This window comes from Pristiophorus japonicus, chromosome 21 (genome assembly GCF_044704955.1).
Source record: "Pristiophorus japonicus isolate sPriJap1 chromosome 21, sPriJap1.hap1, whole genome shotgun sequence".
NCBI lineage: Eukaryota > Metazoa > Chordata > Chondrichthyes > Pristiophoridae > Pristiophorus > Pristiophorus japonicus.
This window is the reverse complement of record NC_091997.1, coordinates 9299381-9311858: the sequence shown is the minus strand read 5'-3', so window position 1 is coordinate 9311858 and position 12478 is coordinate 9299381. Positions and strand designations below refer to the sequence as shown.

At 40.5% G+C, this 12478-nt stretch overlaps 1 protein-coding gene across 3 annotated transcripts in view; it reads right to left on the bottom strand.

Moving 5' to 3' along the window:
• Nucleotides 1–12478, bottom strand: part of nbr1a (NBR1 autophagy cargo receptor a) — a 61552-nt gene that overhangs the window by 5380 nt on the left and 43694 nt on the right. Inside the window, exons 16-21 of one of the 3 annotated variants that reach the window (XM_070864371.1) lie at nucleotides 10055–10210; nucleotides 7851–7994; nucleotides 4381–4741; nucleotides 3305–3411; nucleotides 1791–1869; nucleotides 589–688 (exon numbers count right to left, since the gene is read on the bottom strand). In XM_070864371.1, coding sequence (XP_070720472.1) covers nucleotides 589–688; nucleotides 1791–1869; nucleotides 3305–3411; nucleotides 4381–4741; nucleotides 7851–7994; nucleotides 10055–10210 — 947 coding nt within the window. The remainder of the gene's footprint in view (nucleotides 1–588; nucleotides 689–1790; nucleotides 1870–3304; nucleotides 3412–4380; nucleotides 4742–7850; nucleotides 7995–10054; nucleotides 10211–12478) is intronic. The other 2 variants (XM_070864373.1, XM_070864374.1) reach the window with 2 other exon arrangements.

Genomic DNA, 12478 nt, shown 5'->3' with positions numbered 1-12478 from the left:
TGCTGATGCTACTCTTCAGCTGACTACTATTAAGTCTGCAACAGTGGTCCAAGATACCACTCAAATCAATTCCATAACTTAACTGCATAGCCACCACTTGTCAATTCCCTCAAAGGCATGGTTAGAATCTCTAGTGTCAAGAAAATTGCAGGAGCAAATACACATTCTATCAAGCCTCAGTGCACTGCATTAATATATCATTTGCAATCAATAGAAAATTCTAAGCCAACTATAAATATTACTGAGTAAAAATGTTATCAGGAGTGAATTAAATTGCTCATTAGCAAAAGGAGGCTTAGCGTCAACTGGTAAGAACCCAGCTACAAGTGACTGCAAGCACATCAAATATAACTGGCTAATACAGGTATAATCGTAAAACAGAGAATGTCTTTTAAAGTGCTGCATGCGGCATAGGCCTAAAAGTAGACATGGGCTCCAGTCCCTTTTTGTTTCCAGCATAATGCCACCATCAGTACAATGAGCACATTAATCATAAAGCTATGAAAAACCATCTTGTGAACATTCTGAACTGGGTAAAAGCACAGCAGCGTCCAAATGGTTTTACTTAAAGAATGTTAAAAAAAATACCTGTGTCACACTGGTGTCCCCTGAAAAGAGAGCTTTATAAGCAGAGGCTGCCACAGACAGGGCTCCTTTCACCAGCTCACCAGCAATGCCACTATGGTGTCTACAAAGAAAACCAAAAAAAGTAGAAAACAGATTTCAGTTTGTAAAAAGATTCTGATTAGACCTGCTAATCAAGTTTACATTGGGCCAAACTAGAAAATAAAAGCTTTAAAGTTCTCCTGGTCACAAGATTTTGCTCCTTCCCTCTGAAGGCAGCGACCCCTACAGGGACACAGTCCCATGGGCTCCAGTCACCTTCTGCTTGCCGGCTAGGGTCGTTTCCCAACTGGCCACTTCATGTGAGGCCTGACAGGAAACCTTGGGGAGAGTACAGGAGCATCATAACTCAACCCTAACCTGTCCTCCCTGATGAACACAGGGGCTGCTGGAAGGTGAGCAGGAACTATGGGCGATTTCCCCCTCTCTGAGGGACACTGAGGCCAATATAGTGTCCTTCAGCTGCTCCAGCTGTGATCACCTAACTCAGCTCTACTGAGCCGCTGGGGAAAGGTTTGAAAAGATAGTATCAACTGTTTGCTCATTTAGTTTTCTACTTGGCTTTAATGTAAAGCAAGAACTTGCATTTATATAATGGATTTCACATTCCCAGGAGGTCCCAAAAGGCTTCACAGCCAATGATGTACTTTTAAAATGTAATAACTGAGGTAATGCAAGGAAAACGCAACAACTAATTTCCACAAAGAGCAATGACATAAATAAGCAGGTAATCGATTTTAGTAGTGCTGGTCGGTGACTCCCCTGCTCTTCTTCAAATAGTGCTTTTTGACGACGTGAGGGGACAGATGGTGCCTCAGTTTACCGTTTTATCTGAAAGATAGCACCTTTGACAGTGCAGCACTTCCTTGGTTTTGCACTAGAATGTCAGCTCAAGTTACTGGAGTGCGACTTGAACCCACAACCTTCTGACACAAAGACGAGAATCAGCTAAGGCCAATACTGAGAAATGTTTCTGTTGGTTTGCACAGTGGAATTAGCACCTCTGGTATAGAAGTCATTACTTAAGTGACAATATTTGGGCAGGTAAAAAAGCATATGCATACTTCCATCTTGAACACTTTCAGCTCCACCAAAAGCAAGTAGCTACTGTTATCTTACAAAATAATATTTTTTTGAATAGAAAGTTTGCATAGTAGTATTGTCACCTTAAATGTGGGCATTGCACTGCTCTATTATTCATGGTCCTCGGTAGTTCTGCACATTGTACTTCCAAACATGTAGACACTGAGAACAAATAGTATGACAATTATCTTAAAATATTAAGATGGTTTAAAGCCAAAAAGAAGTTTGCTGATTTTACACTGAAAACAAGGTACTTTCTCAATTGCACCATCAGAAAAGCTCACATATGGTGGCAGCTTTAGCCAAGCACAATGTTGTTAACAGCAGCAGCTGAATGGCTGCGTCGTAATTGTACAACTGATCCCAAGGATCTGGTCAAAATAGCATGCTGGACATCGGATGATAAATTCAGAATTAAAATTGAAATGCATCGCAGTTGGATCCAGAACGGATGACGTCACACCTGATGCTGATCTGTATGTTCACCATTTTTGGGGGGTAATTTCCCCCGGATACTTTAGGCGCTAAAGAGACTCCGAGGTGGCCAAGATGGAGTCTTGCCGGTTTAGCTCAAGGTGCCACCTTGGTAAAGGAGTTGAAGCTTGCGCTAGGAATGGCCGCCCAGATGATTGCCACTTAAATTGCCTGCTAGTGCTCATTAATGAGGCTGCACAGCATTTTGGTGGATAGCACAAGACCCGTTGCCCCATCACCTTTTACTGTTCCCTTGCTGCTGGAGGTTTGAAGAGGAATTTTGAAACATATCGGGAGACGTTTTGGCACAATTGGTCAATACTTCAATACTCTATCGACATTTATTCTAGAAATTCTCTGGAGGACTTAAATCTAAAAAGAGGAAGGGCTGTGCTATTCTACCTTATAGGAGTCACCAGGAGAAAGGGAGTGCTTGGTCATCGGGATGTTGCTAGGGGTACCCCTTGGTCTGTATGAGGAGGAGATGAGGACAGGCAGAACAGCACCGGCTGCTGCTGGAGAGGGGGACAGGAGGGCGAGGGCATCCCTCCTCCTTTGGACCTCCTCCACCAGGACCTCCAATGCCACATCCAAGAACCTGTGCACCCTCTCACTCGGTCCCCGAGCCACCTTGAAACCTGCCGCTGCGAGTCAGCCAGCCCTCTCCACATCTTCAGTGGAAGTGGGTGCGTGGAGCCCTCATATACTGCTCCTTGAAAATTGCGTCTAATCAGCACGCGAGTACTAAATCTGCAGGTGTCTATTTCAGCATCTCCAGGCAAGTGCAAATTATGTAATTAGCAATTAGGCCCAAAGTTGTGCGCTAAAACTAAATGTGCCTTATTAGTGCAGCACCCATTTAGTGACTGTTTTCACTCTTTCACCAAAATGTTTAATTTGTGGTTTCCATCATTCAGGGTTTTTCTTAACATCCAAACTAATTGCAATAATTATCTTCAAACTTGCAGCACTATCTATAAATTCCACTCCAATAGAGCAGCTATTCTGCAACTGAAAACTGGAATGAAAAGAAGCTAAAATGACTAGTGGCTAATAACTATTATGAAGAGAAGCTATAGCAATACAGCAACCGAAAAAATAGTTAAATTGTGATATACATTACCGTTTTTTTGTTGACAAATAGGTGATCTAACTGTAGAATTCTCTACATCAGATATTTCCGACATATCAGAATGAACTTCGTTTGAATTTAGAGTTGAGCCATCAATCCTTCAACACAGACCAGGAAAACAAATTAAAATGTTATTGCCCATGTGAATTACTTTCATTTATTATAATGCTAGAAAGATTAAAACCTAGAATCACAGAATAGAATAGTACTTCACAGGAGGCCATTCGGCCCATCAAGTCTGCACCGGCTCTTTCAAAGAGCAATCCTGTTGGCCCCAGCATTAATGGGAAAGCAGGAAGGGTGTGGTGGAGCATGGGGAAAACTAAGCAAGGTCCTGAATGACAGAACCTCATTTAAATAAAAGAATGCAAACTTCCACTGACAGCCGCTTTTCTTGCGCCTCCTAATCTCCTGCATGCATGGATTCCTTGCTGGGATACAACTTCATAGGTGGTCCTCACCCTTTGGTACCTTGTGAACATTATCATTGTGAGTTTTCACAGGGAGGGTGGAAATTATTTGAGCAAGGGGGTGTCACAACAAAAATCTGATCCCTTTCCCCCCTAGCGTCCACCCTTCCACCAATCGTCATTAGATAGTTAGTACCTGTAAAAGGATTGAGAACCCTGGAAATGTTTTCATTCCTAACCCAGGAGCACAGAGGGCAATTGATTAATATCAGCTAATTCAGCACAGACTGGATTTACCTTGGGATCTTCCTAGTCTGCTTGGCTCAGACAGGATCTTTATTTTTAAGTCATTAGAGAGCCAATAAAAGTTTTTTTGAATGTTTGTCAAAAAATGTTTCACAACAATCACTGGTAAATAACCCATCATTTGCAGCTTTGAAATCTTAAGTCTTGTTACTTGGCTAAATTTCAAAACTTGGGTATGCAGAAACAATCATAAGCACAGTATCTTTAAAAAAAACAGTATATGCAGTGGAGACATAATGGTAATGACTTAAACATTTAATGCAGCCACCAATATAATTTACTGTATAGTTATTTTCAATCAATTACCATGAGAACATTTAATGCAAAACATTACCTATTAAATAATACTACCTTTGGTGGTGTAAAGGAGCAGACACCACCTCTGGTTTAAGGGGCTCCATATCCAGTGTCTGAGATATACACAATATATCATTAATGTTATGCCACGGAGGCCTGTTTTCACCAACAGCATTTTCACTTTCAGTGACCTCTGCATCGGATACCACTTCTATCTCGTCCTCCATTTCTTCAGGTTGGGAAAGAGCAGAACTATACATAGATTCTCCCAGAGGGCGACTAGTATCAAAACACTCCGGTAGGACAATAATGTAGTCCTCTGAACAGTCCGAGGACACTTGGCTTTGTATTTCATACTTTTCTTCTTCAAAGCTTTCACTGGCACTGTCAGCCACATCAATTTCAAAATCATTATCTGTCAGTCAGAAGCAAACAACAGTTTGTTTATTAAACATGCGTCAGTAATCTCATCACCTGTTTACATTACACTTAATAGTGAAGCTCAAGAGTGGCATCTCTGGAGTTCAAGGACTTGATACTGATTCTTTACAAAACACTGGTGACGCATTTTGGTTTTACTGTGCAGTTTTGGTTACCATACCTACAAAAGCTAGAGATATATGAAAATGCAAAAATGCATCAAAAAGGTAATAAGGATGGCATTAAATGCAGCAGAACTCGACTTGACAGGGCTTGGCGGCTTGACAGGGTAGATGCAGAGAGGATGCTTCGTGGGGGAATCTAGAACTAGGGGGCATAGTTTCGGAATAAGGGGTCACCCATTTAAAACGGAAATGAGGAGGAATTTCTTCTCTCAGAGGGTCGTGAATCTTTGGAACTCTCTACCTGAGAGCTGTGGAGGCTGGGTCATTGAACGTATTTAAGGTGGAGTTAGACAGATTTTTGAAAGATAAGGGAGTCAAGGGGAGCGGGCGGGGAAGTGGAGTTGAGGCCAGGATCAGATCAGCCATGATCTTATTGAATGGCGGTGCAGGCTCGAGGGGCCAAATGGCCTAATTCTGCTCCTATTTCTTATGTTCTTATGTTAGAATTCAACTGTAATTCGGTAATGTATTTTTCTAGAGCTATCTGGCTATGCAATGTCTCCAAGGTTGATCTGAAGTGCAGGCCTCCAGTGAAGCAAGTGGAGTCAACCAGAGATACATGTAGACTCTCTCCACAATTTGTGTCATGGAGCTGTTGAGGGGGGAAGGAAACTTGGAATGGGGGTCGCAAGATGTTAGTGGAACATTTTCTGTTAGCAACAAATACACGTGTTGCCATATCTTTTTCATACAGAGACTTGGGTTACTCTCAATAGAAAAGACTATAGACTTGCATTGCACTTTAACAATTGTCATTTTTGTTTTAATTAATTTTTAAAATGTCCTTATTTTTATTCTCTTTAGTTTCCAAAATAAAAATGCTTAGCCTGTAGCTGTAGCTGAATTAGATTGCAAGCTTGCAAATCCACTCTTGGCTGTGTTTCAGGGCTCAGGGGGAAAAGGTAGTACAAATAATAATTCTAAAACAAATGAAAAGAAAAGAGTAGAGTAAGAATCAGAAATTGTGTGTCAGGCACTACAAGTAAAGGGAAAACTAAAAGATGTAAAGTCATTAAGTCAAGAGAAAGAAATAAGAAACATTAGAGCAGAAGGACAGGTTAGGATGTCTGGCCCAAATAAATGTTCTTTATACAAACGCATGAAGTATAAGGAACAAATTGAATGAATGGAGTGACTGAACACTGAAAATTTTCAGCTGACCAGCATGGATTTGTAAAGGGTAGGTCAAGCCTGGTGAACCGGATTGAATTTTTTGAAGAGGTGACTAAACTAGTGGGACAGGGGAATTAATATGGATGTTATTTATTTCCAGAAGAAATTCGATAAAGCCCCTCATATAAGACTATTAGCTGAAGTTGAAGCTCATGGAATTGATGGCAAATTATTGACCTGGTTAGGAGATTGGCTGAGTGGCAGGAGAGAGTAGGGATAATGGGCCAGTACTCGAATTGGCAGGATGTGACTAGTAACGTCCTACAGGGATCTGTGTTGGGGCCTCAACTATTTACTGACTTAGATAGAAACATAGAAAACAGGAGCAGTAGTAGGCCATTCGGCCTTTCGAGTCTGCACCGCCATTCAATATGATCATGACTGATCCTCTATCTCAACACCATATTCCCGCTTTTTCCCCACACCCCTTGATGTCTTTTTGTTTCTAGCAATCTATCTCCCTCTTAAATATATATTCAGTGACTTGGCCTCCACAGCCTTCTGTGGTAGAGAATTCCACAGGTTCACCACCCTGAGTGAAAAAATTTCTCTCCTCGGTCCTCAATTTCCTACCCCGTATCCGGAGACTGTGACCCCTTGTTCTAGACTTCCCTCCCCGCATATTTCCAAGTTTGCTGATGACACAAAACTAGATGGGATTGTGAGTTTTGAGGAGGATGCAAAGACGCTGCAAGGCGATTTAGATAGGTTGAGTGAGTGGGCAAACACATGGCAGATGCAGCATAAAGTGGATAAATGTGGTTATCCACTTTGTTAGGAAAAACATAAGGACAAAGTATTATTTAAATGGTGATGGCTTGGAAAGAGTCAATGATGGGACTTAGAGAGCCACATAGCCAAGTTTGCCGATAATGCAAAGATAGGTGGCATTGTAAGCAGTGTAGATTGAAGCATAAAATTACAGGGAGATATTAATAGATCAAGTGAGGGGGCAATCTGCGGCAAATTAATTTCAATATAGGCAACTGTGAGGTCATCCACTTTGGACATAAAAAGGATAGATCAAAGTACTTTCTAAATGGTGAAAAGCTAGAAGCAGTGGTGGTCCTAAGAGATTCATGCACATGGATCATTAAAATGTCACAGGTTCAGAAAATAATCAAAGGCTAATGGAATGCCAGAGGAATAGAATACAAGGGGTTAGAAGTCATTCTGCAACTATACAAAGCCCTGATTAGACCACATCTGGAGTATTGTGAGCCGTTCTGGGCACCATACCGTAGGAAGGATATACTGGCCTTGAAAGTAGTGCAGTGCGGATTTATTAGAATGATACGTGGACCTAAAGGGTTAAATTACGCGGCCAGAGTACACAAACTAGGGTTGTATTCCCTGGAATTTAGAAGGTGAATGGGTGATTGATCGAAGTTTTCAAGATATTAAGGGGACCGGATAGGGTAGTGAGAGAAACTATTTCTGCTGGCTGAGGAATCGAGGACGAGGGGACATAGTCTAAAAATTATAGCCAAGCCTTTCAGGAGTGAAGTTAGGAAACATTTCTCCAGGCAAAGGACGGCAGAAATTTGGAATTCTCTTCTGCAATTGATGCTAGGTCAATTGTTAATTTTAAATCTAAGATTGACAGATTTTGTAACCGAAGGTATTAAGGGATATGGGGCAAAGGCGGATATATGGAGTTAGGTCACAGATCAGCCATTATCTCATTGAGTGACGGAACAGGCTCGAGGGGCTAAATGGCCTACTCCTGTTTCTATAGTCGGTTACCTTTCTCTGGCAACACCTCCTCTACTGTGCAAGGTTTTTCTGACTGTCCTGTAGCAGTAACCATTGTCATAATGATTTTACCAGGTTTCCCTTCTCTGCTACCAATATCAGAGCTGTAGGTTTCTTGCACATCTTGGGATGTGTCTGTTAGAATGAAACACAGATTAACAGCATGATTGAAGAACATATGGATTATGTGTGCGCATATTGGTGGGGGTGGGGGGGGTAATCATTTAGCTAAATGCTTTTCTTCCTTTTTTAGTTTGCCTCCATAACAGGGCAAATAATAGGACCAGGAAGAGATGATATTAGCTTCACTTTTTCTTAATTTTTATGAAGCTTTGAGGACCGTATACATTACACGAAATATGATACTAAAACTTCCTGTACTGACCCCAAACACACTCCATCATTGTGCGGGTTTTCCTTCTCCCTTTTACTCCAAACAAAAGATTCACCATTCATCCTCTGCTGTTACCAGAAACAGCTTCCCTCTATTTCTATACGTTAAGTGCCGCAATGCACCACCAAACAGATAAACGATTAGGTACAGATAGAGATCATTCAATATGGAACAAGAGGTTACTTGATCTTGGAAACACTATCAAAAAGTAGGCAACCAGTCCAGGATGAAACAGGCAAGATGCATCGATAGATAAGTATGCTGAAGTTTTACTGATTAACTTTGATGAATCTTTTTTCATAGGAGAAAAAAATGGGTTTGAGAGAAGAGTGAATTATATATAGTGTGTGCGACAGTAAGAGCCTTTACTCCTTCTTGCTTTATAATGTTAGACATGAGAGAGATCAATTCCACAAAAACAGACATCTCATTGGAAATTTGACTTGCTGGGTTTTTTGTGATCATTTAGCAGCTCACTATAGAAACATAGAAAATAGGTGCAGGAGCAGGCCATTTGGCCCTTCGAGCCTGCACCACCATTCAATATCATGGCTGATCATTCACCTCAGTACCCCTTTCCTGCTTTCTCTCCATACCCCATGATCCCTTTAGCCGTAAGGGCCATATCTAACTCCCTTTTGAATATATCTAACAAACTGGCCTCAACAACTTTCTGCGGTAGAGAATTCCACAGGTTAACAACTCTCTGAGTGAAGAAGTTTCTCTTCATCTCAGTCCTAAATGGCTTACCCCTTATCCTTAAGATTGTGACCCCTGGTTCTGGACTTCCCCTACATCAGGAACATTCTTCCTGCATCTAACCTGTCCAATCCCGTCAGAATTTTATATGTTTCAATGAGATCCCCTCTCATTCCGCTAAACTCCAGTGAATACAAGCCCAGTCAATCCAGTCTTTCCTCATATGTCAGTCCTGCCATCCTGGGAATCAGTCTGGTGAACCTTCGCTGCACTCCCTCAATAGCAAGTACGTTCTTCCTCAGATTAAGAGACCAAATATTGCAGGTAAGGCCTCACCAAGCCCCTGTACAACTGCAGTAAGACTTCCCTGCTCCTATACTCAAATCCTCTCACTATGAAGGCCAACATGCCATGTGCCTTCTTCACCACCCACTGTACCTGCATGCCAACTTTCAATGACTGATGTACCATGACACCCAGGTCTCATTGCATCTCCCCTTTTCCTAATCTGTCACCATTCAGATAATATTCTGCCTTCCTATTAGCAACACAGTATTTTATAGCATTAATTCAGGATTTTTATTTCTTCAGTTTAATTCTAAAACATTATTACAAACGTGCCAAAAAAGCAACACAAGTGCAATTCCATAAAGAAATGACCTTACTTGAACTTTACAGTTTATGCAGTTAGAGACTTCTGAAAAGGTCAGACTAAAAAAAGTGATCTTTGATCTAATTATTTCAAGATGGTTACATTGTGGAGAATACTTTATTTTAAAAACAAATGATTATAATGTGATAGTTTTAATCAAAACAACTTGAATAGAAAACACAAGAGACTAGGATAGAGCACTAAACACCCAATTTTCCAATTGAGAAATTGCAGTTCTGATATCAAACATGGAATATTACTAAACAGCAAATTAAATTGCTTATAGTACTTAAACATATAGGACAGCAGCCTTTTCCCTGCAGGCACTTCTAGGAACTCTATTTTGAAATCGCCAGTCCACAATTGTTCAAAATTTCCCACATACATTCAGAATGCTGATAGCATCAAGCCACTATTGGTTAGTCTCTTTTATCCTCTACAAATGCTTACTGTCTGGTTTACCCCTGCGGCGTGGCAACAAATCAGGTGCCTCATCCAAAGCGAGAGAACGAATCACTGTCTCACAGACAAACTGAGTCCCGCTGATGTCCTCCTCGCCCTCCTCTAAATGAGGATGATCTGTTTGCTTTTCCCCCAGCGTCACATCTGCATGGAGAGATAAGGTGAGCATCAAATATTATACGATTACTGCTTGGAGGCATAGCCCTGTAGAAATCGCAGGATTTAATGAGGAATTCTCAAAGAATAGTGTTCAAAGTTTTTTTTTCCCAAATAGACTTGAAAACAACAGCTATAACTACAAAGCCACCCTTGTATAATTGTAAATAGTATTTTTCAAACCACTGAAGTGGTAATCCGATGTTCACGGATAGCTAGATAGATAGTATTACTTCATGGGTATTTATTTTTAACTTCTTCTTGGGATGTGGGTGACACATTTATTGCCTTTCGTTAGCTGCCTCGAAGGCATTAAAATTTAACAACATAGTGTAGACTAGAGGAACATCTATGGATAACAAGTTCCTTTCCATGAAGGACATTAGTGAATTAAAAAATATATATTAACAATCCAGCAGCTTTTGGTCATTTTTTCAGGTGCTAGCCCACAAATGACCAGGTTTATTGAATTCGAACACAGTATGTATGGATCTTTTTTTTTGGGGGGGGGGGGGGGGGGGGAAGAATTTTATTTCAGTTCTCCTTTCAGTCCATTTCTTTCAAGGCTACAGTTAAGAATAAACTGCCAAAATCAACCAACAGTCTCAGACTTTTTGATGTGCAAATGCACCCGCTATAATTAGAACACTTACAATTTAAAGCACAAATGAAAATGCTAGTTGAAAACAAACAAAATGCAAGTCCACTAAGTTTAAAAAAAAAGATGACACATTTATTTGTTTTTGTTTCTTTCTGGCTAGCTGCAAGAATTGCGTATTCCGAGTTGAGCCACCACACGGTGAAATTTCCAGTTTCGACTGGATATAGGTCAATGTTATACATTCCGAATGGAAAACTGTGGAAGGATTCAATTATTCAAAATGCATTCCATTCCCTTATTTGTTTCACTAAAAAAAAAATCTAGTTTAATTTTAGTCATTTTATTTTGTTTAGACTTCTTTTGGCAGTGTACTCAGGAGATTAAAAAAACAGCACACCACGTCATACACTATCTCCATGCGCAACTGAAAGAGAAAGGATGGCCTGAAATTCCGGCCTCCCCGGGTCAGTACGGAGTGCTTATGGACCTGGGAAGGCATTGGAAAAGCCGATTTTCGGAGCGCAAAGCGCATGCGCTGAAAAACTGGCTTTTCCGATCTGTCACGTTTCTCGGGGAGAAGGACATTCCCACGGCAGAGATCGGGCTATTTGCCCATCTCTTGCCCTGCGAATGTCTTTAAAACTCTTGCGCCTGGTAAAAGCAGGCGCATAGCCTACTTTTACCAGTGTAAGAGTTTAAAAACACCATCAAAATAAAAGTGTAAAATACAGATTTATGTTCAAAACTCTGCCCACTCAGGTAATTTTATTTTAAACCACAATTAAAACTTTTTTAAAAATTGGCAAATATTTTTTTTTTCCAAAAACATTTCTATCAACTTTAATTTCTATAATGTATTTATGTGAGGTGTTTTTTTTTAATAAATGTTTTATGTAGTGTTTGGGTGTTTGGTAGTGTTTCTATAGATATGCAAAGAGAAAAAGATGAATGAAGACAAATGTAGGTCCCTTGCAGTCAGAATCAGGTGAATTTATAATGGGGAACAAAGAAATGGCAGACCAATTGAACAAATACTTTGGTTCCGTCTTCACTAAGGAAGAAACAAATAATCTTCCGGAAATACTAGGGGACCGAGGGTCTAGCGAGAAGGAGGAACTGAAGGAAATCCTTTTTAGTCAGGAAATGGTGTTAGGGAAATTGATGGGATTGAAGGCCGATAAATCCCCAGGGCCCGATAGTCTGCATCCCAGAGTACTTAAGGAAGTAGTCCTAGAAATAGTGGATGCATTGATGATCATTTTCCAATAGTCTATCAACTCTGGATCAGTTCCTATGGACTGGAGGGTAGCTAATGTAACACCACTTTTTTTTTTTAAAAAAAAGGAGGGCAAGAAAACAGGGAATTATAGACCATTTAGCCTGACATCAGTAGGGGGGAAAATGTTGGAATCAATTATTAAAGATGAAATAGCAGCGCATTTGGAAAGCAGTGATAGGATCGGTCCAAGTTAGCATGGATTTATGAAAGGGAAATCATTCTTGACAAATCTTCTAGAATTTTTTGAGGATGTAACTAGTAGAGTGGACAAGGGAGAACCAGTGGATGTAGTGTATTTGGACTTTCAAAAGGCATTTGACAAGGTCCCACACAAGAGACTAGTGTGCAAAATTAAAGCATATAGTATTGGGTGTAA